A 17,768-nucleotide genomic window follows, 5' to 3' on the forward strand; every position below is an offset into this window, starting at 1 on the left:
GTGTCACATATAGAAAACTATTCTGCCATTCAGACTATACCCCCAAGAGAACACAGCTGGTCATAATGTGGTAGTAAACTGGAGGTACAGATAGACTTCAGGAGGACATATACGGGTGAATCAGTCCAAAATATATCTCTAGAAAACATCAAAACCGATAGAATAGTAAAAGTGTTATGCTCGAATTCGGGACCCCCTAAAGACCACCAGAGACCAAGATCGATGTAAGCAGCAAAGAGGTGTTTATTGCCAGCTAGCTCAGTCCTCCGCGCACACACAGCAACAGGTGATGCTAAGAGGCCCCGAGCTCAGGGTTTGCAGGAGTTTTATACATTCTTTGGAGAAGGCAGGGACCTCCACATACATCATAGCGTCTCTTAGCAAATCATCACACCGCGGGAAAATCAAATAACAACTCTAAAACATGATTAGTGTATCGAGTGGCGGGAAACAATCTGGAAAGAATTATTGGTTAGTTCAAGGGGTTGACGCACTTAAAATTGATTGGTTTAAATCGTGAGGATGTCGCAAGGGGGCTACGTGCCAAACTGCAGGGCTTCTAGTTTAGATACTGGTCACTACACCTAGGTGGGGGCCATCTGGAATTTCAGATATGTGGTTATCTTGGCCTATCTTAGGTGATCACCATCTGCGGCTTTTCGGAGAACTGTTTCCACAGAGCTTTTCTGTAGTATTTTCCTGACTTTAGGACTATAGTAGGTCAGAGGTTAAGTTTAAGAGCAAAATGAGGTCCCAAGCAGAATGAGATTGCTTAGGTCTTTCAAAAGTACCTTAAGTTAATATATGAATGGGGCTGGGGATGTGGCTCAAGCGGTAGCACGCTCGTCTGGCATGCGTGTGGCCCGGGTTCGATCCTCAGCACCACATACCAACAAAGATGTTGTGTCTGCCAATAACTAACTAAATAAATAAATATGTTTTAAAAAAAAAGTTAATATATGAATGAATGTTTGAAACACATCAAAATAGAGACCTCTGATTGCTGATCTTCTGTCATCTACTGGGTAGCTCCACCTCAATCCTATGTTGCATAATAAAATGGAATGTATTCTAATTTGTGCTCTCACTTTCTAATTTGTACTCTTGAACTTTCCTGCATCAATGTACTAGTGATCTTAGAATGAAATTGAGAGGTTGTTACTTAAATTAACTTTTAGTACAAGGTAGATGTAGCTTGCTTTGGGACCAGGTTATAAGGTTGATTTATTGGAAGACAGGTGTCACCCTGCACAGGTTCTAGTTGGTTTAGGGGCAGTTCTAAGACATTCACTCTAGATCAAGTTCTTTTCTCCATGATTCTGCCCATTCTTCTCTGTCAGGTAACTATAGCCCTTAGCATCATAATAGGATAATCTCTACTAAATAAATATGTAATTTAACTGTCTTTCTAATCTGCCTATTATTTAACTGGTTTCAGCTGTCAGTTCCACAACATGTGTCACTTTTACCTGGGCAAGTTATTAGACTGCATGAAGTCCTAGAGAGAGAAAAGAAAAGGAGGATTGAGACACAGCAGGTACCAAATACATCTCTGGAAAAAGAGAAGGAACCAATTGAAGATTATGTGGATGTACTGAACCCTATGCCAGTGTAAGTACACAATGAATTCCAGTTTATTCATTCACTTAAGACTAATTAAAATCTAATTATTAAGTAGAGCTACCCACTTGACCTTATTAAATTTGGGACAATAAAAACTCTTTGAGGATAAGCTGTGTATTTTTGAGTACCTGCCACATTTCCTCTTCTATGTTATGTTCAACATAATGCAGAGTTGAACCAATCTTCTTACCGAATAGGAAATCCCCTTCTACCCACACCTTTAGACCAAACAGATAACCTTTCCGGAGCTCAGACCTAAATAAAAGTTCCTATGAAGGAGGAAGGAAAAGATATTTTCACCATACAACTCTATTGTTGAGGGCCACAGCCAAGTCGGGATGACACGTGGCATTTTTGCCAGAAGGGAGTGGTTGAGAGGTGACACCAGGGAGCCATTGAGATGATAATGGTTAAGTCATGCTGCGTATTCAGTTGTATATAGACCCCTGCTATATACACGCCTGGGCGCCCCGCTACTTTGGAGTTCTCTCCGGGATTTCTGGGGAGTTCGTGTTGGTGAAGTTCCAGAGGAGGGATTTCCGGTTGGGGGTGTTCCTGGAAGGGCGGAGTGGGTGGCGTTTGTGGGAGTTCGGGCAATAAAGGAGTTCCTGTTTGAACCTACAAGTGCCTCTGGAGGCTTGGTTATTTTGTGCCCAGCCAGACTGTGGCACTCTATAATTGACTTGTCTTCTATCATAAATTATACTAAATAATTTTAAATACTTGGAATGTGTTCAGCTGACAAATCAGTAAGTAGTCATTAAGCTTGTAGTAAGGAAAGCCGTTTCCAAGTATGTGTGCTGTTGTCGGGAAAACGAAAGGGCACAGAACATGCTGAATTGAACATCATCCTCCATTTCTCTTATATTTACTTGAAAAGGTCGTGAGCCCTTTCCTTCTAGAATCTTGGTGTTCTTGTCAGTGAAACCTGTCCTGGTACCATCTTTGACATTAGATTCTAATCCATTGTCTATATATACTACAATCACTGAAACCCACCAACCATTACTTTTACCAAGAAACAATGATGGACTAGCAGGTTAAAACTCACAGACTGCTTTTTCTTTTTTGCTCAACTAAACAACTAATATGTTTATTACAGATAAATAAAGAGAAATTTAAGATCATTCCCTGTCCTGCTATCCAGAGATATTTGCCATTACTATTTTTGGTATATTGCATATCCAGCCTGATTTTTTTTCAATGAATTTGACTATATATTTCACTGATTACAATACACATTATAAAATGGGAAATGCTTTATTTTTTATTTTACGCATAAAAATACCACCAGTGTCATATAAAGATATATTATACCAAAAGGATTGAGTTCAGAAATAACCTTACTATCAGTTATTTAAAGCAGAGATCAAGTAAGAAAAACATTTAGAGAAGTATTTTGACCCTGAAAGGAAACCACCGTAAGATATTATCCCAGATCTTGTTTGTCAACTGAAACTGAGAATATATTGTTAACTGTTGTTTTAGATTGTCAAATGGTAATGGTCAGTATATGCTGATCAGCTATCCTAAAAACAAGGGGCTTTGGAAGAATGAAGGAAGGAGGCCCTTGGCATTAGTTTACTCAGAGTGGCACACACTTGTAATAATATATAGTAATAATTATGTAATTGTTACATAATATATAACTAGAAGTTTTAAGAAAATCTAATAACTAAAGCTCTCAAAGGTATTTTGGTAGTATTATTTTTAAGTAATTGTATTTATCAGTGAAAAACAAAGTCTGTTTTCTATCTTACCTCTGTAGATGCTTTTATACAGTTTCCCGGAAAGAAGCCACTGAGATGCTGGAGAAGAATCCTTCCTTGGGAAATATGATCCTGAGGCCTGGTAGTGATAGTAGAAACTACTCCATCACTATCCGACAGGAGATAGAGTATGTTTAATTTTTTTAAATGTGAGAAATTGTTAAAAGCATGATACCACTTTATAAAGCAAAGTCATATAAATTCAGATCAGTACCTGCTACATGTTTTGCTGGGGCCAAAATATAAACATAAGAATAGGGAGGGAATATCATAAAATATATTCTTTCAACTCAACAAAATATAGTTGTATTCATTCTTTCAAATTAACAAATATTTATTGAGTAACTACAATATGAAAAGTAATTCTCTGAGCACCAAGGAAATAGAAGTGAGAAAAAAAAAATCCAGTGAAGCTTCATTCACTTGCCTGTTACTCCATATAAATAGATACTTTTCTTTATATACTTGTCATATGCACTGAATAGATGGCAAGAATGTTAGATGCTACATCAGATCCTCATTCTGTGTGTGTGTGCATGCACACATCTGTACATGTATTTTTTCTTTTTTGTTGACAACATGATTCTATTTTTTTTTAAAGAGACAGACAGAGAGAGAGAATTTTTTAATGTTTACTTTTTAGTTATTGGCGGACACAACATTTTTTGTTTGTACGTGATGGTGAGGATGGAACCCGGGCTGCACGCATGCCAGGCGTGTGCTCTACCGCTTGAGCCACATCCCCAGCCCCCAATACATGTATTTTTTCACAAGGAATACCTGTCAACCTTTTTGTGACCTCTTTATGTTTTTTGTTTACTGTAAGTCAATATTTGTTAGCTGATAACATATGCTATAATAACAAGTTATCATAAGCTAAACATTAACATTGGATTTTCAACTCCAATGAATATAGTAGAATATCACAGATGTTTTAGTTCAACATATTTGATTTATAACTTAATTGACTATCTTGAAACAAATAAAAAAAATGAATAAAAAGTTAAGATTGCTGTTAAATGTCAGTGAGCCCAGAACCACTGAGAAAAAAAGTAGATTTTTCTGTTTTGTGTCTCCTGGTCCAGGAGTTTGACATATTTCAGGGTTTAGGAAATTGAGTAATTTCCCAAAGTATAGAATGTCTTTAACTGACCTTCCATAAAAAATAAGAGAATATAAAACTGAATTAAAATTTATTTATGATTTTCTTTTCTTAAAGAAACATAATCTAAATGCTTAAAAGCAAAATTAGGTCAATAAAAGACAGTAATTTTTTTTCTTCATGTATTCTTTCTTGGTCTAATTGTTTTTGATCCACTTAAAAATATATATATTTTCTGCACAATAGAATATTTTAAGATAGTCTACATCCAACCTTTGCAATTAGCTATGAGAAACAACACTGTTTCCAGTTATGATCAAACAGTGTTTGTATGCTTAGGACATGAACTTAACATCACAGTTTTACTTACATTTGAATTGTATTTAAGCTATATTTCAAAATCATAAGAAATAGTTTGGCAAAGAAGTTCATATCAAAGTTACATAATTCTAATTTTAGTATACTCAGACCTAGTTTGAAATGAGCTGATGGTCATAAAAATTTATACAAGATTGGATAAAACTAACTCCCACACTCAGTTTACATTTAGAAACCCAGCATTGAGGTAGAATGGTCTTACTAAAGCATTATTTATTTCAGTATGTGCTTATTTAGGATTTGGAGGATATTTTAGACATAGAAGTGGCTTAGAAAATTTTAACTCTTGTCACATAAATTCCCTTTGTGAGCCAAATAGATATATTATGTTTAGGATCATTACTTTTGTTCTCTAATGTATCAAACAGACCTTTTAAAATGTCTGAATTTAATATCTTCTATTTAACAGGTTACTTAATTTTTAAAGATAGCAATTATAGAGAATATGTGAATTTTAGCTTAAAGAATTTGGCAGAAATCTAGATTATTATGGAGCACCTGTGCTTCCCACAAACCAATTCATTTTCTTACAGGAAGGTTATAGGAGAAATGCTCAGTCATGCAAGTTAGAAGAGTGTGTCTGGAAAACATGAGCTGAAAAGAACAAGTTGGTTTACAAAGCAATACTTGAAAGTAAAATGTTTTCCATCTGTTAACAGATCAGCTGTGGGAGGGAAGACTATTATCATAAATAAATAGAAGTCATTCAAAGCCAAAATACCAGGTGACTCCTCTTTTGGTGGAGAAGACCATCCATCTCTACCCAGCCCAGTGGCAAATGAATTGATCAGACATAAAGCTATTCTTGCAACAACTTCATGTTCTTGGAATTGTTACAGCTAGGTACCATGCTTGTATTATAAACACTTTGAAAGGCCATTGGCTAATTAAGCAGTAAAAAACATTTAGCCAAAGTTTATTTTTTCTTTTTGGCTAAAATTGAGATCAGAAACTAGGAATAAGTACTTATAACCACATTTAAGGCCACACATTTCTTTTTAAAAAATACTAGTTGCTTCATTTTTTAGGTTATAATCAGGAAAATCTTAAACAGCAAATTTTAATGATCTTGACTTTTTCTCAAGTTTTGGTTCTAAACACTATTGCCATATATGCCTGTAGAAAACTAAAACAAAACAAAACAAAACAAAAAACAAACAAAAACAGTATATGAAAGAAAACAAAATTTAAAATGAGCGAAAGCCTGAACGACTTCAATAAAATTTTCCACCTTATTTTTGCTTCAGAATCTAGTTTTATTTCTGTCGCTTTTTCTCTCACAGCTTTCCCCTGAATGGTGATAAGATTATGGCTATTATTAACAACAATCATCATCTTCTCCTTACATAACACCATTCATGGATCCTGTGTTGAGTGATGGCAAAAACTTCCTTCAGGCACAATAAAAATATTGAGACAGGGATGGGGATAATGTTCAGTGGTAGAGTGCTTGCCTAGCATGCAAGACCCTAGGTTTGATTCCCAGTACCATGGGAACAAAAAACAGATTTAAGAAAAACATTGAGGCAAGACAGTTTTTTCCATGTTTTACAAATGAAGGGATGAACACTCACAGAAACTGCCAAGTTAAAACAATAAAGTGTTGTAAAAAGTAGTTGTAATATACTGAGTGTTTAAATGTATCAGACACTGTACAAAAAGAGCTTTGCAAGCATTAACTCACAATAGTACTGTAGGTAAATCATTACCATCTCCTTTTTAAGATTTATTTTTTAGTTGTAGTTGAACACAATACCTTTATTTATTTATTTTTTTATGTGGTGTGGGCCTTGCAGTGCTAGGTGAGTGCTCTACCGCTGAGCCACAACCCTAGCCATACCATCTCCATTTTATAGATGAAAAATGAGGGCTTACAGAGTGCACATGATAGAACCAGAATTTTGAAACAAGTTTTCTATCAATCTTCCAAAAAATGGAAATTGCTTATTTTATAGAACTCAAGAATTCTAACTGAAATTGAAGAGAATTTTCAAAAGTAACAGATTATGAAGATCTTTTCATGGTCGGGGTAAACATAAAGTCAGAGTCAATCACCCTAAAAGGGTGCATGTAAGATTCTCTGTCCAAAAATGTTTCTTTCACTAGTCTGTAACTGATACCTGAAGTATCAGCATTAAGGAAGGAGAAAGTTTGGTTAGATTTTATCCCATGTTATGAAAGTAATACATTGGAATTAATTTATTATAATTATTATTTTTCAATATGGTATTTAGTTGAGAGGACAGTTGGATTTAATGGTATATTAGGAAAGTCCCCTGATTAGAAGGCTTCTTTATACTTCAGTCGTAGAGAAGTATGAAATAGAAATGGACAAAGAAGTAATTTTAAAAATTTTTTTTGTCTTAGTTGTAGTTGGACACAATATCTTTATTTTATTTAATTTATTTTTTTATGTGGTGCTGAGGATCGAACTCAGCACCTTGTATATGCTGAAAGTGCTCTACCCCTGAGCCACAACCCCAGCCCCTAAAGAACTAATTTTTTTTTAAAAAAAGGTGAAAAGGCCATGTAGACCAGATTAATCTGATGAACTATTTTGCTTTAGACAGCTTCTGAACATAGGACAAATGTTGAATTAGTTTGTCATTTAAACAAATAACATCATCATAAATGCTGTTGACTTTTGAACATTAGAAAAAGTTTTGGTTCTAAACACTATTGCCATATGAATCAAAGGAATTCAAGACAAACATACTATTATTATTCAAAAATAACTGACATGGACACTGACTTCTGTTTTCTGTATAAATTTGTTTAGTTCTAGATAGCAGCAGAATATGTGCTTCTAAACTTTTTAAAATTCAGTTTCATAAATATTTATTATGTCCTAATTCTGTAATACAAAGATGAATAAAATGTATATTTTGTTCTTCAGCAGTTCATAATGAATAAAATACCATGAATTTAGGGGGACATATAATTTAGAGGGCTATTTGACAATAGAAAAGAAAAGGTTTCGATTCATCTGCTATACATTTCCTTTCTCTAAGACTGCTCTGGAGTTAGTAGATATCCAGGTGGTATTTGAGTTACGATGAATAAGGGATATTGAGGGCTCTCTGGTTAGATTAATGATGAGGCAGAGGAGAAAGCAATTTGCTTTCAATAATTTTTTTTTTTTACTTCTTTAACAAAGAGATCTGTATATACCTACATAAAATTTTATAATGTCTACTTTGTGGCTTACTGACATTTAAAAATTTTTTTTCTACCTGAATGATTTTTAGTTCTTGAATTCTTTTTCCCTTTTATTCTTTCTCATTCACTTACTCAGTGAGATAGATTTCCTGTATCTACCATGTGTTGCCTCCCAAAAGAGATGCAGTAAATCAGCTTAAAAAATAAACAACCCAGCAGGGATGGGATGGTTCCCCAACCCCCACCCCACTCCACTATAGTCATGGGCACATAGGTTTAGTAGATAGGTCATATTTTATATTCACTTGAGTTTGCATTGGCTCAGTCATATAATCAAATGGAGATTAACCATTTGTTTCATTTTAGCATGCCAAGAATCAAGCACTACAAAGTGATGAGCATAGGGAAAAACTACACTATTGAACTGGAAAAACCTGTAAGTAGATATTTCTTTGCAATTGATGAACTTTTCCCTGATTCCTCCCAAACTTATCTTTATAGAATATAAAGAATGGAAAAGCAGATTTTTTTCCCCCTTAGGGATATAGTGGCAAAAAATAGGCAAGTTAAGGAGGCTTGCAGGTGGAAGATATTTAGGGTGAGAAGTGAGATGCAAGGACAGGTGGTAGAAGTAAAGTAGAAGATAATCTGCTTCTAAAAATTCCACTGTTTTCTTGTGAAGTTCTTATCAATATAATTGTTTCAGGGAGAGAAAATATTTTTATTAAGCATCTATTTTACATATAAGCATTAAAATGTGCTATGGGAAGAAATCTGCAAATGACTAGTCTTCTAAAACTTGCAATGCAAAAGTTCAGAAATTCCCTCTTAATAGCAACATACCAGTGAAGAAAGGGTTTCTTCCTTGTCTTCAACCTTTCTCCCATCCTAACTGACTTATCATGTGGCTAAAGATATCAAATCTTAACTACCTGATACCATGTTGGACATAGAGCTAATTTACATATACAATTTAATCTTTTTCATTTGTCTGAGGTAGATATTATTATACCTCTCATTCAGGTGAGAAAATTTATTTACACTCGTCTCAACTGATGAAAATGTGGTGGTGTATCCTATGTTCTAGTATGCTAATAAAAAGGAATACAGCTAAGTTTTAGGCTGTAAGAAAGGAAAGATGATCCCGGAAAAATGTCTCTGAATAGCACTTAAATGGAATTGGTAAATCTTAAAGAATTTCTTTGTTTCTCCAGGCCCACTGTGTTGATCAAACAGAAAAAGGATAGTGTGATCGAATTTTTTATACTTTACCCATAACCCTTATAGAACAAGGCAGCTGCTGACTCCTGTAACTTGACTTGCTTATATCTTCACCATAAATGCCTCCCAGTGCCTCTCATGTCTCAGATCCATGCCTCCTAAGCTTTAAAACAAAGTTCTAACTAAGGAGGCAGAGAACTCGTTGCTACAGGATCATCCAAATAATCAAGTGATTACAAGTTATGGTCAAGGAAGAATAATGTAACCGGTACATTTTTGTAACTGGTGGACTGGTACTCGTTTCTGTCATTAGTCTCCACAGCTGCTTTCCTCTTTCACTCTCCCCAACCCTGTCTGTCACTCAACCAAATTGCATTTTGATGAATTTTTTTCCTCTTCAAGGTTACCTGGGATATTCACATGTAAGCAGACTTCACCAGATGTGTGACCAACAAAATTTTTGTTGGGGGTAAAGCTATATTTCAGTTACTCCTAGATCAGTAAATTATCCTGACACAATGAGATATTAAAATGCTTAAATTCTCTGGCTTTAAGTGTTCTTTAGTTTCAAGAAGAGAAAACTAACTATGCCTAATTTAGACCAAAGTGAATTTATTACAAGAATATAGAATGTTGTTTTGATAAACATTCTGAAGGCTAGGAAATCCTCAGGGACTGACTAGGAATTAGTTACTTGTACTAATAACCATTTTATTAGAAAGCTGCTATTCTTTTTTGTTCTCTACTCAAGTTCAAATTTCTGGCCTAACTTCAGTAATTCTTATGTCTTAATTGAAGGATAGCAAGGTAGCTAATTATTGTCCACCAGATTGTACTCAATAGGTAAGGGGTAATTCCTCAACAGAGAACTGCAACATGCTTATCAGAAAGGAGAAATAAGACACAGGGGTAAGGAAAACTACGGTTAGTAAGCTACAGAAGTAAATTACTGACATGATTTTCAGGAAATACACAAGAATCCTCATTAAATTACAGTTGAGCATATCTTACTCTTTACCTGGGTGACTCTGAGCCTTCTCTCACTTTCTCTTTATACAGGTAACACTCCCAAACCTTTTCAGTGTTATTGATTATTTTGTGAAGGAGACTCGAGGAAATTTAAGACCATTTATATATTCAAATGAGGACAAGCTTGGTATGTTCTTCACTTTGTTGCTGAAGTAAGGAAATCACAAGGCTGGGGATGTGGCTCAAGTGGTAGCGTGCTTGCCTGGCATGCCTGGCATGCGTGCGGCCCGGGTTCGATCCTCAGCACCACATACAAACAAAGATGTTGTGTTCGCTGAAAACTAAAAAATAAATATTAAAAATTAAAAAAAAAAAAGGAAATCACAAGAAAACCAAAAATCTCTGATATGATTTGTTTCAAGTAGAGGAAACTAACTATGCCTAATTTAGGCCAAAGTGAATTTATTACAAGAATATAGAATGTTGTTGTGATAAGCATTTTGAAGACTAGGAAATCCTCAGGGACTGTTAGGAATTAGTTACTTGTACTAATAACCATTTTAAAAATTTATTAGGAAGCTGATATCCTTTTTTGTTCTCCCAAAATTGGTGTGAAAATTTAACCAAATCCAATAAAAATCCCAGGAGAATTTTTGTGTAAATAGCAGCATGGTGATTCCAAGTATTATACCAAAAGGCCTAACTTAACTGATTTTTATGTCTGTAATTTAATTTTAAAAATCCTAAAATAAGTAAATAAATGCTAGTCCAAGAACATGAAGCTACCATTTTTCCTTGCTGCTCTGAGGTCTCATGTGAGAGTGACATTACCATTTACTGTGTTCTTCCTTGATAATTACCTGGAGTCACTTGATTATTTGGATGATCTAGGCAGTCTAGTTCTCTGCCTCCATCATTATAGCCTGGATTATCATCTTTAAAGATTAGAGATGAGATGAAGAGAGGTCAAGCCACTCCTAGCTGAGAGTACCAGATGTGTGACCAAGGCTCACTGGGACACTCCAGCCCCACTCAAGCCACTGGTTACTTCAAATCATATAAGTGACATCAAGTGAAAGCAGAACTGCCCAACTGAATCAAATCCGAATTTCTGACGCATAGATCATGATAAAATAAAATGCTTGTTGAAAATAACCATTACGTTTTTGGGGCAGCTTGTTATACAGCATTAGATAACTGATACAATATAATCCACGCAGCAGGAAAGTTATATTGGATTTTCTATCCTCTCCAATGTCATGGGTATGTGAACTGTGCTATTGCACAGGGTCCCATGCTGGGTTTAATGGTCTTCTATCATTGTTTTGAAATTCTTAATTTATGCACAAGGGGTTCACAAATTTTGTAGCTGGTCCTAAATATAATCTTTATCTGTAATTCCTCAACACCTACTCATTTCTATTTGGGAGCTTTGGAGTTTGTTTCTGGGTTCTTCTGTGTGCAGTGTATCTTTTGAGTATTCTTTGTAGTGATGGCCTGTTGGTCATAAATTTTTTTAGTTTATCCTTGTCATGGAAAGTTTTTATTTTTTTCATCAATTTTGAAAGAGAGCTTTGCTGGACACAGAAATCTTGGCAGGCAACTGTTTTCTTTTAGATAATGGAATATTTCATTCCAGGCCCTCTTTGATTTTAGGATCTTGGTTGAAAAGGCCAAAGTGAGTCTTGTCGGTTTGCCTCTAAGTGACCTTACATTTTTCTCTTGCAGCTTTTAATATTTTTTTCTTATTTTCTATGTTAGGCATTTTGATCATGAGTTTCTGTTCTGATCCTGACCTTTTCTGCCACTGATCTCAATTTGGTGTCCAGTTTGTCTTCTGTATGTGAATGTCTATCTCATTTCTAATATAGGGGAAAATTTCTGTTACTATCTCATTGAAGATGCTTTCAATGCCTTTAGCATATATATTTATGCTCTCTTTTATCCTAGTAATTCTCAGGTTTGTTCTCTTGATGCTGTTTCAGAGTTTTTGTCTATTCTGTTCATGGTCTTTTATTTATTTTTTCCTTTATTACGTACTGAGTGTTTGAGATTATATACCCTGTCCCCAATGTCTGAAGTTTTATTTTCTATGCAACCTAATTTATGATGATTTTACATAAATTTTTAATTTGATTCATTGTGTCTTCAATTTCTGGGTGGGTGTTCTGATTGGTTTCTTTTCACTATTTCCATTTCTTATTGAAATGGTCTTTCATTTTCTGTTTTTAATCTCTTAATTCATTCCTTATATATTCTTTTAGTTCATTGAACATTTTAACAATCAGTTTTTTAATAGTCTTTCTCTGGAATTTCATCCATTTTCATGTCCCTGGGGTCCTTTGCCAGGGACTGTGAATTTGGGAAGAGATTTGTTTGCCTCTTTCTTTATGTTTTCACAGATCTTGGATTTCTGCATCAGTTGAGATGTATTCCCCTTCCTCTTTTATATATGTTATTTTGTGTGTAGTTATCCTTTTTTTTTTTTCCCCTGGGACTTATGTCTCATGTATGAGTAGATTTCTAGGAGTAGAATTTGAGGTTTCCCTCTTGTTTTTCCTTGGGGGGCCTGGTTGTTGGTTTGTTTTTTTTCCTCCCTAATTCTATATGTTGATATACTGTCAAGGCTCAGGTGTGGCTAGATCATATGTGGGGTTAGATTTGCTGTTACTTGGCTGTTATAAATATTCTCAGCCTGATTTTTACTCTGTAAACTTGAAGTGCCCTTATCACTTTCCAAACCCCTTTAGAGGAATGGGGGAGCCAAGAATAGTACCAATGTTAGCAACATATGTACAGACTTAAGATAAATGGCCTGTCTACTTTGATATCTGTAACACTAATTGCCACCTGTAAAGGAATAGTAGGGTCAGCATTTAACATCAGCACCAACAACAAAAAAAATGTAGACTAGATCAGGCATTAAATAGCAGGTATCTATTGTGTCATCCACTGTATTAATAATCAGAGCAACAAGAGTAGTGTAGGAATTAGATAAACTATATAATTCTCAGTGGGAGTTCAGTTTCTTAAGAAAAAATAGGGTAACAAGGCAAGAGAATATTGAAATATTGAAATATTTAAATAACAAGGCAGAAGATAGGTAGCAGATGACAGCTGTAAAGGAGGAGAATAACTAAAAGTAATAAAAAATGAATGAGAGGAAGAGGGAACAGGAAAAATTGACTATTAGTTGGGGAAGAGAGTGAAGGAGCAATAAGAGGGACAAAAACCAAAGGACAAACAAATATAAGATCAAAAAACAATTCAAACCTATGTATAATTATACCTCAGCTAAGTCAAACCAAGGCTAAATAATAAATGAAGAAGAAAGCAATGAAATGAATGTAAGATTATATGTATATTTATATAAATATATATGCACACACATATATATATATATTTAAACCTATTTGCACAGTGAGAACACCCACATTCACAAACCCATATACACACCATCTTGCAGTATAGAAAAAAAGTAAAAAAATGATAATGAAACATTTGAAAAAAATTTAAAAATTAAATGTAAAATATTAGGGAGGGGAAATATGGAAAAAAGGACATGAAGAAAAAATTCTTAATGAGAGATAAAGGGCTTTTTTTTTCACATAGGAGATCAAAATTATTGGCAAGGAGGGATTTTCATTCTTTTTATTTTTGGGCTCTGTAACCCTTGAGTAAAGAGCTGGGGTTTGTTAAGTCCAATGTCTTTGTGGTCCTCACTTAGTTGTCTGCCATTGTGGCTAGGGGCCGGCGCTGCTTGTAGTAGCTCTCAGCTTCCTGTCTCCCAGTATGTGGTGGGATAGATTGTTAAATGCAGACAAATTGTGCATTCTTGTAGTAGAGGTGGTGCAGAGTTCTAAATTTGGAAGTTCCAGTTACTAGGTTTTGGTCTTGGTTGACCCTTGGAACTCTGTCAGTGGATTTGAGATTTGATCTACACTCCCTGTTGTTTAGGAGATGCCCATTTCTGTTGGATGTTTGGGTCTTGCCTCCTGTAAATTCCACCTTTTGGGTGTGAAATCTAAACCTCCACAGGTTTCACATTCACTGCTATGGATGTGAATTACCCAGTAGCAGCCCTGGAGTGAAGTTGCTCCTGTATGGCTGCTATAGGTTATCTCCTCAATAGCTCTTATGGGGTGCTAGCAACAAAGGGAGCTTTCCCTTCTTGCTATCTGGAGCCTAGATACCCTGGGCACAATTTTCTTTATACTTATTTCAGTTGTAATCTGGGGCCCACAATAGGTGACTGCTGGGTCAGACGGCAACTTCCTTTATAAGTTCCCTATCTCCTGCCTCTGCTTGTGGCTGTGCAGTGCTTAAAATTATTCCTGCACCAGTGATCCCATTTCCCTTCAAACTGTCTGGCCCATGGGCTGAGTGATTTTGGTTGCTTTTTGCTCAACAGCTTTTCCCATTGACTCTGGGTCCATTAAGATTAGCCTCCATCTCTACTCCACAAGCCAATTTTTTTTTCCCCCTGTACTGTTCTCTTCTCCCCAGCAGGCCATAGCTACTTTATCTCTATTATTTTTTTATATTATATTCAGAGCTTATGATTTTCTGTGCCTATGGTTTCTTTTGCTGTCCAGTGTTGAATTTCAGTAGTTACCACAGTTACCTACCTGAGGAGCAGTCTTCCCATTTTCTTTTAATATTTGTTTTTTAGGTGTAAATGGACACAACACAATGCCTTTATTTTTATATGGTGCCGAGGATCGAACCTGGGTCCCACCTGTGCTAGGTGAGCGCTCTACCGCTGAGCCACAATCCCAGCCCTTCCCACTTTTTAATCTGGTGCTAAGGAGCTGCTGGGAAGTACACTCTTCCTCTAATTTGCTATCTTCTCTGTTCTGTGAATGTTAAATTTTGTCAAATGATCTTTCTGCATCTATTGAGATGATCGTATGGTTTTTCCTTTCAGGTGTTACTATGGTGAGTTATATTGATTTTCTGTTTTTGTCCAAATCTTACATAAACTCATTTGGTTATAATGTATTTTTGGATTTGATTTGATAATTTAAAATTTTCATGTCTGAGAAACATTTTAGTGAAAAAAATTTTAATGCTGGGGATTGAAACCAGGGGCTTCTCAGATTCAAGAGCTGTATCACTGAGCTACCTCACCAAACATTTTGTAAAAATTTTGAGACAGAATATGGCTAAGTTGCCCAGGCTTGCCTAGACAATGTGATCCTCCTGCCTCTAGGGTTACAGGTGTGCACCAAAGTGCTTTGCTCAGTGAATTTTTTACTTCAGGCATTTTTTTCATTGCAAAAGTTTAAAAGTTTGCGACTTAAGAGTGTTTATGACTACTTCATGAAGCATAACTAGTAATTCCAACATCTTGGATGTATTAGTACTGGCTTCTGTTGCCTTTTCCCTTGAAAATTGGAAAATTATGAGAATTGGCAACATTTCTCTGACCTTTTGAATATCAAATAATTTTGGATTGTGTCTTGAGCATTTTGGATATATTTTCATGGCTTTTTTGGTCTGTTGAAATTCTCTAGAGCATTTATTTATTTAAGGAGGCAATTAAATTGAACTAGTTCTATTTCACTTTCTGTGGGAAGTGCTTCCAAATCAGTTAAGTTTTCAAAGTCTTTATTATGTTACTTTGGGTTTGAATACCTCAGGGATTATTAGCATTGGACTTGGGCAATAGTTTATATCTTAATTCTCAAAGCCTTTGTTGTTTTGTGCATGCACAACTGAAATGAACCTGGAACTTGTGTAATATCACATATAAAACCAGGGGATACTCTTTTCCAACTCTCATGTTTCCAGCTACACCAAGGATCATTTTTCCCTGGTTTTCTAGCTAGAAAGAAAGGGCTTTTTTTTTTCGTTGCAGATGGGGGTAAGCACTCTATCACTGAGGAATAGACTCAACCCTTTATATTTTTGAGACAGGATCTTGCTAAGTTGCCCAAGCTGACCTTGAACTTGCAATCTTCCTGGTTCAGTCTCCCCAATAGTTTGATTTTAGGCATGCATCATCACAGTTCATCAAGATGGGAATTCTTGAAGAGTTGGAGCCACTGTGCTGTCATGCATTTCTGTGAGACTGGGGCTGCCCAATCTCTCTAGAGAGAGAAAATAAAAATATTTCCAACTCTTTCCTTGCTTCCCTGAGCTAACTCTTCCTTATTTCCAAGAATATTCTCTTGAGGTTTTAGGTGCTCATACAACAGTACAGCACATTTGAGTAGGGGCCACCTGAGAGCAGGACCAGGAAAGAGAAAACAGACAATAGAAAGAAATAATTGAACAAACAGGCTTTTGATGTAAAATGTCAACGACTTCAGAAACAGACAACCAGACTGCTTCTGCTACCTGACTGACTGACCTGGTTCTATTTGCTTAGTATTCAGGAACAAACTACTCATTCTTGCTGCATTTCAGATTTGTTTGGAATATGGAATGATGTAAAATGAAATTAGGCATGTGAAGAAAAAGTTCAAATAATCAGAGTATCTTCTGTAGAACAACATTTATTTTCAAAAACAGGATGGAAAACATGGGAATACAGAACTTTCTAGAAAAGCTACAAAAATTAAAACTGTCAAATAGCGCTGAAGCATTAAGAAAATTTTGTGGACCTCTAACATTATTTCAGGAATATGAACTAAGCTTCATTGGGACTTCTAAAGCACTTAACTTTATTTTCCCTGAGCTGAGAAATGGGAATTAGAGAACATATAAGTTTTCCAATCTAGAGATTTGGAAAAAGTTACTGTTGACAATAAAATACTAAATAAAATAAAATGGAATTTTCTTTGATCTTTGTTAACTCATGTCAGCATTCAACTGACACCAGAAGGCAAGAACAATGGTCACAGATACTTTTCCTGATTTATTTTTCTCAACTTCAAAAATTAGCATTTTCAAAGCCACTTCAAAATATAGTAGGGCAGATTAGGACATTAAAGAAAAGGAAAATAATTTTTCCTAGGCAAATACTTATTGGCAACCTAGTTACAGATCTAGGATAAAAACAAAACAAAAACCTTAGTATTCAGCATCTTATTACCTTACAACCACCAATGAAATACACCACCAGTGTTTCGGGTACAAGCCAAAAACTCCCATTGAAAATATAAAGCACTTTGTTATTCCATATTGGTTCGTTGATTAATCAAGTTTTTCTACTTGTAATTTCTAGGTCAAGAACACAACATGGAAGGGATAATCGAGAAGCTGAAGAGAAATCCACACACTGAATGAAATAAAATGTGAAACTGCTTTCATGTAATTCGATAATTTGTTTTCAAAAGATCTCATTTTTAAAGAAAATTACCTCTTTTATCCTAATTGTTAATTTCCAAGTCACTCACTTGGACATCAGAGTTAAAGTAGCACACAACTTCACTATTTTATCAGAATGAAACCCAGGGAAAAACCATAGGCTGTGGTTGTGGGTTCGTTTGTAGATACATGTGTTTCAATGCACTAATATAAGCCAAAAACATATAATTCTTTCTAAATGGAGGTTTATATTTCTAGGCTTCAATTAGATACTTAACTATATAATCTTCAGA

At 35.3% G+C, this 17,768-nt stretch overlaps 1 protein-coding gene across 2 annotated transcripts in view; it reads left to right on the top strand.

Moving 5' to 3' along the window:
- Window positions 1-17,490, top strand: part of Stap1 (signal transducing adaptor family member 1) — a 32,854-nt gene extending 15,364 nt beyond the window's left edge. The window contains exons 5-9 of one of the 2 annotated variants that reach the window (XM_048784583.1): window positions 1,439-1,611; window positions 3,392-3,520; window positions 8,398-8,467; window positions 10,312-10,408; window positions 17,393-17,490. In XM_048784583.1, coding sequence (XP_048640540.1) covers window positions 1,439-1,611; window positions 3,392-3,520; window positions 8,398-8,467; window positions 10,312-10,408; window positions 17,393-17,454 — 531 coding nt within the window. In that variant the 3' untranslated portion in view covers window positions 17,455-17,490. The remainder of the gene's footprint in view (window positions 1-1,438; window positions 1,612-3,391; window positions 3,521-8,397; window positions 8,468-10,311; window positions 10,409-17,392) is intronic. The other variant, XM_048784584.1, reaches the window with a different exon arrangement.
- Window positions 17,491-17,768: the final 278 nt, after the last annotated feature.

This window comes from Marmota marmota, unplaced genomic scaffold (assembly GCF_001458135.2).
Source record: "Marmota marmota marmota unplaced genomic scaffold, marMar, whole genome shotgun sequence".
Classification (NCBI taxonomy): Eukaryota; Metazoa; Chordata; class Mammalia; order Rodentia; family Sciuridae; genus Marmota; species Marmota marmota.